Here is a 19,330-nt window from a genome sequence, read left to right on the forward strand (position 1 = left end):
AGTTTTAAAATCTGTAAGTTTTTAAAAATCAATCTTGACATATCTGTCACTGTTTTCATACCCTTTCAGTATTTTTAGGCAATATATAGTTTTGTTCAAATGAACACTTAAATTTAGAGCAGAACAAGGAGGGCTAAATTTTGTATCAGTTGTCTTTTAGAAATGGACTGATTCTGTCATAATCATGATGTTTCTCTATTTTTTCATCTTTATTTGGGTACAACAAAATCTTTGTTCTAAATATAGAGCCCCTTTGACAACTATTATCAGGGTGATAAAACTATAAATATTTTTCTGCAGTGCTGCAAAGCACTAATTGTTAATTTGAAGGTGTCCTTGTGTCTTGATCTTCTGAAATACATGTGCCAGGGTTATCAGATATTGGAATCGAGTTGACATTGTTCTTCATAAGGCTATCTACCGACATTTAGAAAGGACTTTCAGTCAATAATGAAGACGAAAATGATTTATGTCCTTGATGTGCCACATTGGGTTTAATTAGGCTTAAAGGTTGATTTACATACAAAATGATGTATGAACACGTTTGATTGTATCTCTTTAGCATGTTTCTAATTGGAAAGTCAGACCATTTGACTGTTGAAAGCAGTTTTTAAGTGAATTTCTTAGCTATGTGAGTTACACAGTTCCTTCTATTAAAATTCAAATCATAAGTGATTTTTTATATTGACAGTTTCTCACTTAAAGAGTTAGATGTATTAAGCAGAAAATGAAAAATCCTAGATTTTGTTATTTCCTCTTTTAAAAACACTGAAATACGTTTTTTTTTTTAATTGAGTTGGTTTAACCCAAGTGGCTTAGTAAAAATAATGATCAATCTAGAGATTGTTTTTCATCATTTTATCGGTACCAAATTCGCATAAAATTAATAAATCCTACATTCTTGAAATAATCTTGGTTTTAAAAATATAAAATAAAACTTGTTTTTTGTTATGTAAGAGGTTGCTTAAAACAGTACTGGAACTGTAAAAAAGAATATAATCAGCGTTTTGTGTGACTGCATATTCTTCTGTGTGTTCGTGTTTTCATGTAGGGATGGGGTAGGGGGAGGCATGCAGATAAAATCAAAACATTTGCTGTGACAAGTAAAATTTTTGTTTAACGGGCCCCACAAGAATGCTAACAGAAAAACAGTGGGGGTTTTCCTGCTTTGGCTGTCCTGAACTGAAAGACAAGATCTCGTTTAGAAGCATGTACCTATATCAAAGATGGTACTGATAGCCCTCCCGCTGTTGCTATGGAAGAAGATGTAAATGAAGGGGAGAAAACTGTGTGGGTCTGAATACAAATGAGGTTCTGAACCTGGTGCTCCACTGACAGTCACAGAGAGCGCACGGGAATTATGCAGTGTGGAGAGAAATGTACTGAAGGCTATCATTCAGGACCAGATTTGACAGTTTTCTTTCACTTTATATTGAAATTTGGGATTTTAATAATGGCAGATTGATACTTTTGTTTCAGCCATTGTTGTCGATCATCTTATTCTTCAGGAGATTCTACTGAGAGTGAAAATGGGGAGAAGTACACAAGTCTAAATACAATGTCAAGGTTGTAGTGAAAATGTTTTTGTATCTTTATCCTAAAAAAATGTTTATAAACAAAAATAATTTTGCTCTGTTGCTCATGTTATGTAAAGAAAAAACTTAAAAATAAAAGGGCTCTTTGAAACTAGAGAAATAAAATACATTTTTAAGTAACAAGTAGCATTTTGTTTTTCAAAAGGAATATATTTTAATGAAAAATGTTACAAACGCTTCTGGAAAAACTACTATTTCTTTATTTCTTTCTGTAAAATAAGCATACACTTTATTTAAATGGGGAACGTAATTTTGATTTACATAATTCAGAAGCCATAAAATGAATTTACTCAACTCATTTAACAGAAAAGGGCTATGCTCAGGGAACTCTGGTGCATTGAAGTCCCATGCCATTACAACTTCTGTGTCAAAAATGTACCAAGTGCAAAAAAGTACAGATTATCTTTCTAAACAGATTTTGTAAAAGAGGTCACATAGTGCCCATTTCAAGCAGCTTCCTATCATTAATAGAAAGGCTTGTGTTAAAATTAGGTGAAAGTGTGTATTTGATATTGCTCTGGCTTGCTAAAGCAACTGGATGTCTTTAATAGCTGCAAATGTGAAAGAACATTATTTTACTATTAAGCTTGGTGGTGTTCAAATTCAAATCTCTGGGCAATCTTCTGTTTGCCAGCCTTTTAAAGTCATTTATTGAAGTGCCAGAAATGGATAGTATTTCAGTCTGCTCAGAAAATGCAGCATCTCTTGGTACCTCAGTCTTTCAACATGTTATGCCTACAAGTATGCATGCATATTTTCCTTCCCTGTGAAAACCTGACTTCTTAAGACAACATGCTCTTTTAATGGATATCGCCGGATTATGGAATCAGCACGGTGGGAAGAAGCTTGACTTTTAAGGTTCCTTTTCCTTCTCCAGACTTCCGCTGCTGGTGCTACAGAAAAAAAGAGAAGTTTCAAGCTGCGTTTCCTGTGGTTCCAATCTAATTCTATAGGCTACACTCTCCTTTTTCTCCCAAATCCCCACAGCAAGTGACCTTGTCAGCCAAAACTATGGAATAATGGAAGCCAACCTTGGGACAGCAGCTCATTTACAAGCAGCTGTTTGCCGTTGTCAGAACAAAGACAAATCAAAGCTGTATTAACGGAGGATGACAAGCACCATGAGCGTCTGTGCCCCCTTCACACTCCTTCTTGTTGCTGTACTCCTGTACAGAAATCTCTGTTTTCTAGAAACACTAAGAATTCTAAAGAAGAATAATGGACAGAAGGATTTTATGTTTAAGGGTTTTAACCACTCTCCAGCAGTTGCCTTTTAATTCTGTTTTAAACAGCAAATCAAACAAACATGATTTGTTTCATTGTGGTAAAATCTTAATGTGTATTTCTTGTTCTGTAAGCTCTTCAGAAGTATTTTGTCAAACCATTTTTTCAGGAAAACATCTGTAATCATCAGTACTACAGCGTGATCCACTTGGTTTTAGTATAAACATTAACATGAACAAAGGAAAGAGCTAATAAACCAAATTCCTCCTCTTCCCTACAAAGGTTTTTTTTTCCTCAACTCGAGAAACTTAATGGCACCTCTCATGTTAGATTCAGTTCGGATGTTTCCTTTTTAAATTCAGTGTATACTTCTATTAAAGCAAATTAGCAGAATGCTTTAACTTTATCAGTCTTCCCAAGTTTAGTATGGTCTTTATCTATTAATCAAACATCCTTTGGATGAATACTCTGGTTTATTATGAAAACGATTCAGGCTTGTTTCAGGATTTTGCTGTTGTTAATGGCTCTCAGGTTGCAAGAATTAGGAGGACATTTTGTTCATTACCCCGCTTCAATGGTACTCATATTCCGGCAGATGGTCACTTTCCAATTGGTTTGTCTTGAAGAAGAAATTAAAATATTATAGCACCAGGGAGAGTTCCTATAATATGTCCTTTTCAAATTAGCAGGTCATTTTTGACCACTTTTTTTCTCATAAAACTGTTCAATGTCACATAAAAGGTTAAAAGTGAGTGTAAATAGCACCATGGGAATTAGAAAATAAATAGTGTTATGTACAGCTTAAGGCTACCAACTGTAGGAAACGGGGTCTTTATTTCCTTTGCAGGACAGCCTTTTCTGTGTTTCTGGAACAGGAAAATTGATATTATCTTCTTTCTATTTCCAAGCAGTTTTCCATTCTCTGAGAATATAGTCGTAGAATTGATTTAAAAACTGATGAGCCCAAGAAAAATATAATTTTTAAAAGTTTAAAAACAACTGAAAATAATGACAATGATAATAATGACAAAGTCTAGAATTCTTAGTATTGTGAATACAGTAACAGTATTCTGGGATAAGCTAGATATTTTGGGTATTATTAATAAATTAGTGAGTCGTAGCTAGTAAACACAGCTGCATGGAACCATAGAAGGCAAGTATAAGTAATTCAGTTCTAGTTCTAATCTAGGGTCTTGATAGAAATATACTCTGTATTATTTACTGGGGCTTACCAGTTAATTACAATCTGCAGACAGTAAAAGGAGGTCCCTGAATACAACATATTGTGTGGTAGCATGGGTCTGTTCACTTGAGCTCAATGCCAGCTACATGACTGCCTGAGAGGAATAGAAAAGCTACTTTCTCAGTTGCTGACCAGAATGCATGATAAGGCTCAGTGTCAACAAGGGCAGGAGAGGGATCACAGCAGTTATGGCACTGGCGTACAGGTTTCCATGGTGATGGGATTGAGGATTCCTTGTAATTTATTATTTACTGCTTCTGATCCTCATTCTATCATTTAATTAGAAAGAGAAAAATCTTTGGAGCCTGTCACTATCACGTATAGAATAGATGCTGTTGTACTACAATATTTAATGTTTTGCCTCTTTTTTTGCTGCTGCTGGCACATTAACATTGACTTGGACTCCCATGACATTTTGAAAATCAACAAAAGTGACAGTAAGCAATCAAACAAAGGCGTAGTATATTCAAAACACACAGAATGCACTTTTATTCTGCGTTATATTTGTTTGACATTCAGCATTATTGCCTGGTTTCTTACCAAGTTAGAAGTTAGACACTCACCCTAACATTTCAGCACAGTGGTCTTCACAAGGCTAAATTAAAAAAAAAAGGATTTGGCCCTTGTTATAGCAACAAGTGCCTCCAGAATGCAAAGATGCTGTAGGTTTTTCCCTCTTCCAGTCACAAAATTGACTCAGGTGAAGATAGCGTGTGAAAGAAAAACATTGGTTTTAGCACATCACTATGCAGTATATCTTTCAGATAGTTTCTTTTGCAGGTTTATTTTTATTTTATAGCCATTGTCAATATCTGTAACATTTTCCACATGTATCACTTCCTGCAGAAATGAAACAAGTTAAAAAATAAACCTGTATTGTGACAGTGATACATTTATAGATGGGGCTACTCCACTACATGTTTTTTCAGGATCTTATGGAATAAATTTACTTTCTTTGAATGTGAAGGTGTTCACTCATTTTGTCTAGATTCCACAAAATATATTTTGTGGTTGTGAGGGAATAAACTAATGCTACTTTGTGTAAATGTAAAGATTTAGATTTACCAATTAGCGCAAAGAAAATAGCCAAAGTGAGCTTTGTCAAAACAATACAACAACACATTTTTTTGTTTAGTTGTAAAATGACATAACGTAAGTTTTTGTCAGGTAATGCAGTAATATACTTTGTTAGCAATGGAAATGGGGTAATAAGCTAGTTAAAGCCTTTTAAATACCTCCTTTATTAGAGCAACCCATTGTATAGTGAAGAACGCATTTGGTTCATGTCATTGAGGTGCTAATGTGTTTCTGATTCCTTTATTCTTATTTTCCATTGTACCTCAATGGAATTCTATAAATGGAAGTGGTGGTGTGATCCATATGTGAGTCCATATGTATGAATTGATGCCCACAATGTTTTTAAAATTATTTCAATAAACTTCCTTGTATCCAATAATCATGCATCTGGAACCTACAAGCAACTGGAAAAATGTCAAATATTTAAATTTAAATAAATAAAAAATAACATTAAAATAAAGATATAAAACTTGTTGGAGATAGTGTAAGTTTGAATCCCGCACGCATCACAGTATTTTGCTTACTTCCCACCAGTGAACGTTCCCCCATTCATTCTGTAGTGTTTATGGTTTTAAATTTCATGTTAGGTGCTAAAATTAAAAGTGAATTTATACTTTAGTATCCAGGTTTACATTATCTTTATCCTATTGTTACTGAAGCTTCTTTGGCATGGTGAGTACCATATTTTTATTTTTATCATATTTACATTACATTAATTTCAGTTTTGTATCATTGTGGTGTTGTCCTATCCCTTTTACTTTAGGCAAGATGTTACTGTGTATCAATTTGCTTTTATCTCATTTATTCAAAAAAATCTCCAGAACCCCTTCCCCCCCTTTCTTCTGGACATGAAAGAATAATGACCATAAATTGTATAATATATATTTATTCTGCAATTTGTTTTGGCTAAATAGATAATCAGATCAAATCAATAAATTGTTAAAACTGAATGTGGAAAAATCATTTATCATCGTATTTGTATGGGGTCTGTGTTGTAATAACTCAAGAGTCTTTAAAGAATACACTGGCATAATGCTTAAGGCAATATATTACTTGCCCTTTCTTAAAGTTTTTTTCTGAGGTGCTGCAAAGTCAATTGAGATGAACAGTGGTGAACTGATGTCAACAGAGACCCAAATCATTTGTCCTTAAACAGGCATGTGGGGCTACACAGATACTCCCTCCCCAAAATTGATTTGCTAGTGTCACTCAACCCTTTGCCCAGAGAGATCATCCAACAGGGGGGTGAGAAAGTACTTTAGCCCCAGGCTTAATCAATCCAGAGGCCCCTGACAGTTGTTTACGAACTAGCAGTAGCTGTGTGATGTATGAACTTAGCTGGTAGTCTGTTAGGGAGTACAGATGAAATCATTCTACTTTTTCAAAAATTTGAACAACGCCAGAAAAAAAATTGCTTGGTGATGGTTCTTCTTTACTGTACTGTGTAAACCCAATATTCTCTCAGTGGAACAGCACTGCCCTTTCCATTTAACATTTCCTTTAAGGAAAGAGTATAGTTTCAAGTCACTATTTTATTGTAGTTTCTCTCACTGTTGTAATAGTGATAAAATGATGCTAATTCATGTGCTAAAATCAAAAGAAAAAATAACTTACAGTGCGTGCGTATTTGCATATTATTATTATTTGCATAACAGTATTTTAACTGCTTGTCTAAAACAACTTGTTAGTGGTTTGTTAACATAATAAAGTTAGATTTGTATGCGTGTTTGATATAATGTGCTTGTTTGGATAGCAAATTAGGGCAAAGCTGACCAGTGAAACAAATCAGGCACATGTGACTGCAGCCCAGCTGACTGATATGTGGTCGATTGTGACCCTGTATGCTAAATGTCATAAAAATGTGTAATTGAGGACTTGCTAGGAAATCTAATCTGTTAAATGTTTTCTCCAGTGATATCCCAGCAGTCAACAATTTGACAGATCTGTATTGTAAAAATGAAACAGAGAAGAAAGGTTTCATGTGTAGATTAAAATTTTCCATACGAGCTGAGCATCAAACAATCTGTTTAATTAATCGATTGATTGATATCTTACATAGTTTTTAAGTTCTTTCCAAGACCGTCAATGACAGTTGACTGAGCAGTGCAGGGATCTGCTGACATTGATATGAGATTGGCTGTCAGAAGCACTCCCATCGTGCCGTGTTTTCATTTTTGTGTTCAGGACTGTCTCTGGCAAGCAGATGTTTCTGGACTGCATTACAGCTTATACAGTAGTTTTTTTGTTTTAAAATATTGAAAAATGATGTTTGAATAACAACGTAACACTTCCAGCTTTTTAGGTCTGCCTCAAACATCTAGTCTAAATGTGAAAATGAAGAAACACAATAAAACTTTTTTAAAAATCTTTTCAAGTTGTAATAAATTCAAAGGAAAAAAAATTGTAATATGCATCAGTGGTCTTGGAAGCGTTCTGCTGAATTACCTGCTCTATTAAATATAATAGATTACCTGTCCTGTTCCAGAAGCCATGGAAGGTGAAAGGCAAAGTATTTATGCCTAGTGTGATATCATCCATTGATGTTGTCATCACATACATTTGTGTGCTAGAAACATCTCAACTTTGTTGAATTAGCATTTTCAGTTTTGATGGACCTTCTTTACATAAGTTACTTTAAGAGGTTCCATTACGACTCGAGTGTGTGTTAAATGGTGCAGAACATACCATTCTGTCGTTCCAATGGCTTTTTTTAATATGCCCATTTTAATGTTTTCTTAAATTAAGTTAAATTTAAAATGTTGAAAACATTTTAAAGGGTCTCCAGTGCTTAAAATGAACAACTAGAATAAAACCTTTTGTAGAAAGTATGGGATGTATCTTTTCACTGTCTTTAGATGAAAGAAATTGCCAGATTTCCATACTGCTTGTTAGAATATGTTGCAAGACCCTTTTTTAGAATTGAAATAAGCTCAAGACAGTCCCCACCGCTGTTCTTTATAGACATAGCAAGCAACTAATGGGTGGATTGAACTCAGCATCACAGCCCAGTCTAAAAAGGGTTCAGGTAATCAGTTTAAGCAATGTGCACTTCAACTTTAAAAAGTACAAACAGTGTCATCCATGACAGCCAAAGACTTAAGGTAATTAGCAGGAATAGCACAAGAGAAGCAGGCAGTGTTTTCAAGTGCCAATCTTACAAAACAAATTAGAGTACGAAAGGAGTAATGACATTTTTTTCCAAGGCACCAGACTGTGAACAGAGATTCATTAAGGAACCACGGCACTGTAAACATAAATGGTCTCGGCTTCAGCCAAGACAGCAAGTTGCCACTAACAACAGCGATTATTGACGGTGCATGTAATGCAGCGGTGCTCTTTCAAACAATGCAGAAATCTGTGCCACGTCGGTTTGCGCTCTTCTGCTGCTCTTTGCCAAAGATGCCTCTGTATGAGTAAGGTCCACTGATGAAGTGAATTTTAACTTGGCAAATGAAAGCCAGTGCACCTGTTACAGCGCAAGTTCTTTTTGCTTCTTCTTCAAATAATTCTCCCCTAGCTCAGGGACTTATTGCTTGACATTTTATAGCTTGGGAAAAAAAGCTCTTTTCAAAATCATTTGTTCAGAGAGGAGAAAATGGAGCAAAATAGTTCATTTTACCCTAAGCACTGCTATTTGGCAGTGTTCACATTTGCAGAGCACAAAGCCACAGTATTGATTTTTTGCTCGCTCAGCCTCCTGCCAGTTCTTTCTTCGATTGTCAGGGCTGTAAGATGGATTAAATTACACTTCATGTTGTTGAGATGCTTGTTTTTTTCTTCACTGATAGAAGAAGATTGCAAATAAACCAGAAGATACCAATGATAGAGTTAGTTGTTATTGTAGAACACTAACCACTCTCATTTCTGAAACACGTTTATTTGTTTTAAATAACTGAATGACTTCTAAAAAAATAAAAGGGGCTAGAACCATTAAGGGTCTCAACATAAACTTACATTTGGAGTACCGGACATCATGTGGAGGAATTTGTAAGGAATATAAGTACGTAACTAGTTTTTATGCCTGATATAAGGATGCCCTCTACTATATTCTCACGGTATAGTCAAATCAGTTTTTGTTTCTAAATGTCATCATTTGATCAAATGTACTTTGATCAAGTAAGCAGTTTGTGTAGTTGGAGTTTTAGCCATGACATTTCATGGCTATGTGCTATTAACCCCATGATATATTCAAGTCAGTTTTTAGTGAAGGTCAGTATATGGTTTAAGGGGCTTTTTTGAAGTCCCATTTTAGTAGAAGCCATAGTTGTTGGATGTGTGCAAGCATTTGATGATATAGATAATATTTAATTAAAAAGGAGTATATTTGCTCACAATTTTTACCTAAGAGACATTCAAGTCTGGAAAAATTAAAAGCTGTACTCCCTCCCTGTCACAAGCTTTAGTTTTTCCTGTTGTTCTGATATAAGGTCCTCTTTTCTTCCTAGCTTTCAGCCGAGCCGCTCTGCCATTTGGTTTGGTACGGAGAGAGCTGTCTTGTGAGGGCTATCCAATCGATCTGCGATGTCCAGGAAGTGATGTCATCATGATTGAGAGTGCTAACTATGGCCGGACAGATGACAAGATCTGTGATGCAGATCCCTTTCAGATGGAAAATATTAATTGCTACCTCCCTGATGCTTACAAAATCATGTCTCAAAGGTAAGCCATCTTCCAAGCGTAATATGATTGTAATAATTATCTAATGTTTTAAATTTGATTTTTTGTTTGTTTGATTAGTGTGATGTGGTGTGAAGATTCCAGAGGGTCATAATGTTTTTTGTAAAATTGCATTAATAAATTAATGAAAATATATTATAAAAATTAAATTATATTAAAATTAATTTACTGATTCAAAAACTAAGTGTTGTTGCTAGGTATTACTTAGTTACATTTCAAGATACATTTGGAACTGAATTAAAATAGCCATTTTTATCATTTAAATTCATATTATGGGAAACCTGAATTTTTTGGGGGTTAGCATTCACAACACCACTTTGAGGTCTGAGGTCAGTAGATTAGTCTGGGGCAATATTGTGGGATGTTTCATTCTCTTTTTTGGCCTAGTGTCTTCTAGTGCATTACAGTTCTGTCCACTGTTCATTCAGCATGCCTTTTGGAAAGCGTTCATCACTCATTTTGAAAGGTTGCTTCCTGAAAAGTTGCTTACTTATTTAGAAAATTTCTTAATTCCCTAGGTGTTAATTCATTAATTAAGATTGCAATATTTATATATAACTGCTTCATTTTCACACTGCATCCTAATTCAAATATACTGGATATAAAATTTTGGTACATTCCATGAATTTGCTGGGTACAGACTAGTATAAGATGGTATTTGTGATACGTTACTAAAACTGTGGGGTAAACACAAAGGGGGTTGTGCAAATATCTTCATCACAGATTTAAAATATTTGCCCTTTCCTTTTCCTGTAAATGGAAACGGTAAGATAGATAAGACTGTTATGTTATTAATATATAAACCAGCATCCAAATTTAAATGGTCTGATGTAGAAAAGCAGAAACTTGTCGAAAATGTAATGCAACAGAAACCTCAATTTAAGAAGTTTAAAATCTGTATTAATGTAAAAAGGTGAAGTAATGTTTGTTTTCCTTGTTTTACCGTGATTAATTAAAAGGTAATCACAAAATTTTTCAATTCTCATCATGTTCCTATAGTTGGCATTAATATAAAAATATTAGTTTAGAAGAAATAATGTATATTTAAAAGCTTTTTGTTTATTTTTTTAAATAGGTAATTGTGACCTTTAAATACATAACAGCAGTTCCCTACTGTGCATTTCAGTGTGTTATAAGTGGGTTTAGCCTCGACACTTTTTTTTTGGAAAGGGCTGTAAATGTAACAAGATTTTTCATCTTTTGTTTTTAAAGAAAACTTGTTTTGTGCTTTCTTAATGCTAAAATGGACATCCCTTCCCTTAAGTAGAGAGAACAATGTGAGCTTCATGCATATTAAGCATTGGCCCCTTGCGTGGGGTACAACAAAGATTGTAACTTAGCTGAATTAATGCCATTTAACCTTTTACCATAAACTGTTTTAGTTTTAGTACAGCTGGAAGTTCATACTGGGTCTGTTTCATTCTGGATTCTTTCCAGTTAGAAGAGTAGGTCGTCAATCTACAATGCTTTGCCACTTAAGCTCCTAATAAGTATGTATGTATTCCAGTATATTATCAGCATAAAAGGGCCCTTTGTAAGAGTATGCTTCACAAAGGAATTAACTGTAACACTGTACTTAGATAATTGTTGAGTTTTCACACAGTCATGGATAAGCAAAGTGTCTCATTTGAGACCAAGCCCCTGAATTGAGAATTGTATGCTTCCTGGCAAAACAAAGAAATCAGATGATATGAGGCTGTCAGCAACTCTTGCTTTCTGTCTGGGGAAATAAGAAATAATGAAATAAAAACTGCAGAGCAGCAACATTAGATGTATTCAAGGGGTTATTGTCAACTCTTATTTGATAAAGCCAGACAGCTGACTTGCTCTCACTGTCCTAAGGTTTCCATATCCTAATGTTGCCCCAAGTGTGACCCTGAACATTTGATGTACTAGGTAAAAAAAAATCAAAAGTCCTGTTTTATCAGTATAAATTTTAAAAGTAGTGGGTAAAGAGAGTTAGTGCTGATATTTATTCACTGAAGAGATTAAGGATTTCATTTTTCTAAAAGAGACAAATGTAGTTATAGTAGTACTATATATATTGTTATATATTGTAGTTTAGGCTGTTAAAAGTCCAGCCTTAGTTACTGATGGATTTCAGTATTATTATTTTAAATCTTTAGCCTGGTCCTAGGCAACACATTTAATTTTAAACTACTTTTATATTCAAGTAATAGGTTTATTTCATGCTGAAAAAAAGAAGAAAGAAAACACAACGTTTTGGCCGTTCGGCGTGTGCCTCACACCTGAAGAAGGCTCCACGGCCGAAACGTTGTGTTTTTTCTTTTTTTTTTCAGCATGGAATAAACCTATTTCTTGTTCTTTTGCAGCGTAAGTATGCTGACACAGCTACCCACCTGAACTACTTTTATATTCTATGAGTACACTTTGGATAACAGAGCATTGTTACAGTGATTTGTGTTTTTTAGTTAGTTCACGTACAGAATAAACATACGTTTACTGCGTATAAGCCAAAATATGTATAGGGATAAATTAAAAGACTGCTTTCAAAAGACAGAATGATTGAAACAGAAGTGGGATCATGAAAAGAAAAGCACTTGGCACTTGTAAAAGCAACCTGTACAACCTGCTAAATATTTCCTAAATGATGAATGAATGTGATTTATAACTGTCTCATTTAAATTGTCATACTTGATTTATTTTAACAGTACATCAAAATTGATTGTCTCATTTCTATATAACACAAAGAAGAACATCTGAAAGTTTTATATATAATGGTTTTGAATGTTGACTTGCACCTTTGATAATTTGTGTTTACCAATGTTAAGTGAAAATACTTTCAATATTATTATTATTATTATTATTATTATTATTGATGATTGTGTGTTTATATTGAAAATAGTGAAAATGAAAAAGAATAAAATTTGGTTCAAGCTATATTCAACAGATTGTCACATCTTTTGTCAAATCAATGGGAATAAATAAGAATAGTTTCCTTTTATAAAGGGAAGGAGGGTGAAAGACATTTCAATCCGAAAGCCTAATTTGAGCGGAAAGATTATCTTAAAACCACCGTGTTCTTATTGATTCATGTTCAAACTGTATCAAGTATAAAAGGACAATAATGAATTTATACACCTTGGTGGAATTGCATCTCGTCCCTCTGCAATGTATCAGCCAAAGAGCACTGAGAATGCGGACAGCTTAATGCTTTTGAATTACAGGGTCCGTCTGACTCGACATGATCCAGTAACGTTTACTGTGCTTGCTGTATGTTGTTACATGAGGATCAGCCTGCTTCATTAGGTCTGCATCAAGTGCCACTGTCTAAAGCATCTAAAAAACAACAAGCATACGGACAGCTTTCAGCTTAGCTTCATTGAGATTTCCTTCATCTTTGGCTGATTTGTGACTCTTTGCCTCCTGCTATAATTGATTCATGCTAATAAAAGCACTATAATCCTGGCGTGGAAAAGGTATGATGACTGTACTACAGACTTAATACAGCCATTTTCCATGTCTTTATCAAAGAATTGGAATATGTACCAGTTTAATTACTTTGTCACCTTCTTGTCAACTGTATATCAGAGCTGCTGTAATTACATTCCAGAACATACAGACACAAGTGCACTTTTATGTAAATTTAATTTTTATGCAATATTTCTCCCTGTTAATTCTTCATAATAAAGTTCAACCTATCTGTTGTTTTTAAGCTACTTAGTATATTTATGCATGTGATGTGTACATCCACCATATGTCTGCCTACCATTCTAAATTAAACCTGAATTGGGCTACTGCTGTAGGCAGAATATAAAATTAAAATTTGAAGTTTCTTATTCAAATATAATTTAAATATTCATCAAAGAAAAGCAATGCTCAAAACTGACGGAGACTATTACCATCAAAAAATATAATTAAGTGCACTGGGTATCGGAATGCACAGTTGGTCAAATAGCCAAGTGGTCTAATTGCTTCAGAGTCCAACAACAGATAGTTTTGTTTTATGCAATATCTCTGGAACTAAGTAGACATTGAAATGGTTTCCTGTGTGGTACAATTAAATATTGCTTGAAGAACAGACTTTATAGGGTAGGTATGTCATTGGTTAACAATGTTGAATAAGACCGTGATCTGCTGTTAGTTGTTGTCAGTTGCCAAGGAACAATATTTAATTAAAAGGAAACATAAACTTGAGAAAATAGTATGCAAAAGTTGTTTAATATTATTTGATATTTATGGACTGCTGCTTCATTCTTTTTGATCTGTTACTGACTTTATCAGCTTCATTAAATGGTCTTTCCCATGAATAGTTTCTTGATTTGTTTGTGATAATTGATGTAATAATTAGGATTCACTGGCTGTAGAAGGTTTTTTTCTTCGTCTTTGTAGCAAATTGTACATACTCCCAGGTCTAAAGAAAATAGCCGTAGGACCACTACAGCTCTGAGTTTTCAGCTGTAAGCAATTAGTCTTCTGCAATGGGTGATAATCTGTAAAGGAAATTTATCAAAAGGAACCTACCTAATGTTTGCATAAGAGCAGATGTGTAACGGTATTCCTGAGAAACGTCTTGCCAAAACTCATGGGGTCAGTAAAAGAAGAGAAATAGAACAAAGATTATAGGCAGAAAGAATAATTTATCACAGAACTTTGACCAGTCTGCTGTGCATTGTAAGATTGCTAATGTATTTTCATAAGGGCCTGTATCTCTAATAATATGCAAAGGAACAAGTAATAGGTTTATTCCATGCTGAAAAGAGGAGAGAGAAAACGCAACGTTTCGGCGGTGAAGCCTTCTTAAGGTGTGACACTGAAATGTTGTGTTTTTTCTCTTCTCTTTTCAGCATGGAATAAACCTATTACTTGTTCCTTTGCAGACTATGCATGCTGACGCAGCTACCACCTGAACTACTTCTCTAATAATATGTTTATTTTATTGAGTTAGTTGTAGTGGAACAATTTAAATAGTCAAAATCAGAACCACTGACATGTATTTTTCGCCATTTTCATTTGACTAATAAGGTTAACTCTGGTTACTCAATGCAATCACATCACATGTCTACAGATACCAATAGGGAGCAAGATCAATGCATGAAAGCCTGAAATTTCATAAAGCAGCTTGCTCAAATGTAGAACAGTAATTTTAACATCTGTTTGACAATATCTAGGAGGTTTGGGTAAAGAATGCTAAAAATAATCAATATGTCTATGAACAGCCATGGCACTAAATGTATTGGGGGGGGAAAGTGGATTTCCAGCCCTGAATTCTCATTAATTGCAAGGCTCAGTATAAATATGTTGGTGTGTTTATTTGTATACTAAAGGATGGTTTTGCTAAATTGCAGTTGAAAGGTAAAGCATTTTCTCAGTCTTTGGTAGTGAATAATATATTATGCTTACACTACTTATATCAGTGACAGAAGTGCGTGCAAAGCTCTCTTAAGGGTTCTATTGTTGCCGCTTCACGGCACACAGCCTTGTACTTTCAGGCTCTACATATGGTGCTAGTAGATATTTAAAGCCCTTCAGATTAACATTTTATAGGTCATGATTAACTCAGTCTCTAAAACAAGGCAGAGACTTGAATTTAATAACTGTTTACGAATAAAACGCACTGAGATTTGGTTTGCTTCAGTCACCACACACAAAAACCATTTCGATGCTGATAAATAATTAACTGCAGGCATCGGTTAAAGGTTCTTTCCGACTTCTTAGGGATTTACATGAATATCTCGTTGCAGCTAGACTCAAATTGAACAGGGAATCAATACACACTTCTGTAGGGGTTTCTTACCAGATAGTAATTCTGCATCCTTGAGTGCAAAAAGCAGTTTTTTATCTTTAAAAAAGCCTCTGAATTGAATAACAATATTTTTGGTAATGAAAAAAGAAGTTGTTGTCTAGTGTCTTCTGACAATATCCTTTTTAAAGGAACAACTAGAGGTCAATTTCACACAGTATTTTCAGCATGGAACTAAAACAAACTTGTTCCTCTACAACTCTCCATATAATCTTTGTTGGGTTTTCTTTTGCCCAAAAGAACACCTACATGTAATAATATGCATAGAAGAATTGTTAGGCTTCCAAGTGTGGATGCCTAGTGACAGTATTTGTTTTTCCCCTATATTTCTAACTGATGCTGCTAGCTGTCACACACCGTGTAGCTGTAGCTGATCTGCTCCAAACATGGCGTGTATACACAAAACTAACTTGTACTGTGGTGATGCATCAACCAAGATGGCAGTGTGACTCTTGTTTTTGAAAATGCTTTTCAAAATCGTCTTCCTTGCGACCATTGCTCTGCTTGAATTGCAGCTTGGCGGCAGTGGCAGCGATTGAATTAGGACTGCTTTGTGAGATAGTTGTTAGGAAAATCTAGTTTTAGATTCCAGTTAAAGCACTGTTTTCATACTTTCACTCAACATTGTTCCAGGAAAATGCCCTTCTGCATAAGTGGGTACTCACCATGATGTCTTTGTAAATGAGTATTTTTCCAACTGATTGCCAGTTTGTTTCCAAACAAACTCAGACTGCCTGAGTTCACAAAACACTGTAGGTATTAACTCGGCATTTCTCAGGCATTATCCCTGGTGCAGAAGCATTTTAAAATGGTGGTTCTGCGTAAGATAATGGCAGAATCAAAACTGATCAAAATGCCACAAACACATCATACTACGACTGTTCAAAAATTGTTTTGCCAATTAAGTCCAGACGCCATTTGTCATTGAAAGCAAACATGCTCATAATGTGTGACCCATGCTGTCTAACTGCCATTGGTCATATGCACCACTGTATTCTAAAAAGTTCTCTCAGTCAGATACTTTGTAACACAACTTCAAAATTGACAGGTTTCTCTCCAGGTACCTGCTACTTGATGAGCAAGAATAAGAAGTATCAATAATATTAGGACTAATATTAGGACCTTAGGGCCTTATTCTGAGCTTTTTTGAACTCCTCTTCTCCAGATTCAATAAACTGATAAGTTAATAAATAGACTGGTAAGAGCAACATCCACGCCTGGATCAGCTTGGCTCAGAATATATAATACATTTTGTGATATCAGACAGAAGGCATTGAAATATTGGAATGGCTTATTGGCTTTTTATCATCAGTTTGTTTTAAGAAAATATTTGAACATTTTAAACATAATATAAGCAAAAAACTTTTTTTTCATATGCTGATCTTTTTATACCTCCATACATATTTAAACATATGTGGAAATATTGTTTAGACAACTCAGACAATATTTTTTTGTTTATAATCTTAGGTCAATTAATTAATACCTTATTCTGACAAAAAAGTTTGTTAAACTTAATATGGCTGAAAGTTTTGAAATCTTGTTATAATGCAGACATAGCAGTAGTCTGACTATTCATCTAAATTTCCCTTAAACTAATTCTATTTGATTTTTTTCTTTTAATTTTTCAAATGACAAAGCTTTGGAAGTATTCATTTTCATGTACTCAACATGTCATCCCTGAAGCTAAATGTTACTGTGATAAAATTCTAAAATTAAGTAATGCAAAAAGGGCCAGTGAGGTGAGTAGCTGAAATTCAGTAAAAATGCAAGAAGTAGAAGTTTCACCAAGCAAAACCCTCATTTCATTTTTTCTCACACAAACACATCAAACTGTCAGTTTATAATTTGAATGGAAGGGTTACTCTGGATAAACCTGAAGAAAATATACACATCTGCTCCAGAATAAAATGATGCATTAGCTAAAATGTTAGTTTTTTTCTAACATAATACCAGTTTAGAAATCACATTCTTAAACTTTCCTTCCCCAAATATTACATAAAATGTTGCAATGAATATTATTAATAAATCATTGGACCTTGGTGTAGTTAGGTATAGTATGTCATGGAGAGGTGTTCACTCAGTTAATTCAGCTGCTGGTAAGATTCTAGGTCACATGCTGTAGTCAAGGGAGGTCAGGTACTCCATTCAGGTAACTATAAAAAAATTAATAGAACAGAAACAGTAGGCTAGTTTGTTTATTTTAACTGATATGCTTTATGTTAATCTGCCTAGCATCAGAGGAATGTTGCCCATTCATATCTACCAGTTTGTATCCTTTGATATTTCTGCACTTGCTTTAAATGTAAAAAAATGCAACCTTAAACCTGGATTTTGATATTGCTTTTTTATTGTACGACAACGTCACAATTACAGTGCATCACAGTTCTGTGTCAATGATAGTTTTAATTCCCCATGCAGAGCATTAAGTAACATTAAACTCATATGTCATTTATGTCACCCATTACTAATTCTCAGCAGCATGTTAATTAAGGTGTAACTTGCTTTGTTGGAAAACCAGACAGCTAAATATGTATAATGTTTCAGGGGCCCAACTAATGACAGCTGAACAAAAATGAGTCCTTTTAGGATGTAAAGACATTTTACTGTTTTCTTAGTTGCAAGAATTGTTTGTATGCATTATTTCTTGGTATCAACTTGGTATCAATTTCTTAACTTAAGATGTTAGAAAAAAATATGTAAAACGTTGTAAATTTTCTAAAATGAGTCAGTTGTTCAGTACTAAATACATGTGTAGCCCATGTTCCTGTTATCATAAATGCCATCAGTAATGCCTCGTTGATTTCTTATCGGGCACTTCCTGCTGTCAGCCTGATTTCAATAGCAGATTTGCATCAAATCTCCTGCAGTATTAAATTGAGCTAACACCATGATTTTAATTGTGCAGGCATATGAAACTCCTGAAAGGGTAAACTGCGAGATGGGATTAGATTATGCATCTTTTGCTGTGATTATAAGAAGAATTCAGATTTTGGGAAACAAAGTACTGAAATCAACCATTTCAACAGAAGTCAACAGAACCCTAGGACTCTTTAATTTGTTTTGTTTTCTCAAGTCCTCAAGTCCTCTTCCAAAGCACGTGGTAAATTTTTCAAGGTTACTGACAAAGTTCTAAAAAAACTATAAATTATCTCTAGCCAACAAATTATTTTGTTCATTTTTTTATTTATAGATAAGTTTGATACGTGCAAGAATACATTTGCCAAATTCAAATACTACCATTTTAAGAATGTGTTTTAAAGATTTTTGCATATGCATACATTCATTGGTAGCTGCATACTTCTGAAAAATAGGACAATGTTCATTCAGGATGAGCTTGTGAATTTGTTTGTGATATCACAAAACATATCTCATTAATCATGAAAATGCCATTCCCAACACAAACACTTTTCCTTAAAAGAGAAGGACAGTTTTAATCAGGTTGTATTTCAGTTACCTTCTAACAGCATATGGTTTATTTTTTTCCTAATCGGTAATAAAGATGAAAATGCACAATTTATTCTTTGAAGATAAGTTCCTAAAACATTTTTTGAGTAAAAAGCTTTATGTATATGTTTTATGGGCAGACTGTAGTTTATTGAAGCAAGATATGATTTAGGTATCCGAACTAATTCTGTTTTTTTTGCTTTCATTTGTTCGTGAGACTTTCAGAGCTTACAAATGAGCCATTGTGACTCTATGTATTCAAAAGATTCTGAGAAAGAGCTCTTGTGATGGAAAATCTTAGGGAAC

At 34.3% G+C, this 19,330-nt stretch overlaps 1 protein-coding gene across 23 annotated transcripts in view; it reads left to right on the forward strand.

Annotated features, from left to right (window-relative positions):
• Nucleotides 1-19,330, forward strand: part of adgrl2a (adhesion G protein-coupled receptor L2a) — a 323,813-nt gene that overhangs the window by 250,060 nt on the left and 54,423 nt on the right. For all 23 annotated transcript variants that reach the window (XM_015355714.2, XM_069194276.1, XM_069194275.1 and 20 more), the window contains one exon: nucleotides 9,585-9,798. In XM_015355714.2, the coding sequence (XP_015211200.2) occupies nucleotides 9,585-9,798 (214 nt within the window). The remainder of the gene's footprint in view (nucleotides 1-9,584; nucleotides 9,799-19,330) is intronic.

Source organism: Lepisosteus oculatus, chromosome 9 (genome assembly GCF_040954835.1).
Source record: "Lepisosteus oculatus isolate fLepOcu1 chromosome 9, fLepOcu1.hap2, whole genome shotgun sequence".
Classification (NCBI taxonomy): domain Eukaryota; kingdom Metazoa; phylum Chordata; class Actinopteri; order Semionotiformes; family Lepisosteidae; genus Lepisosteus; species Lepisosteus oculatus.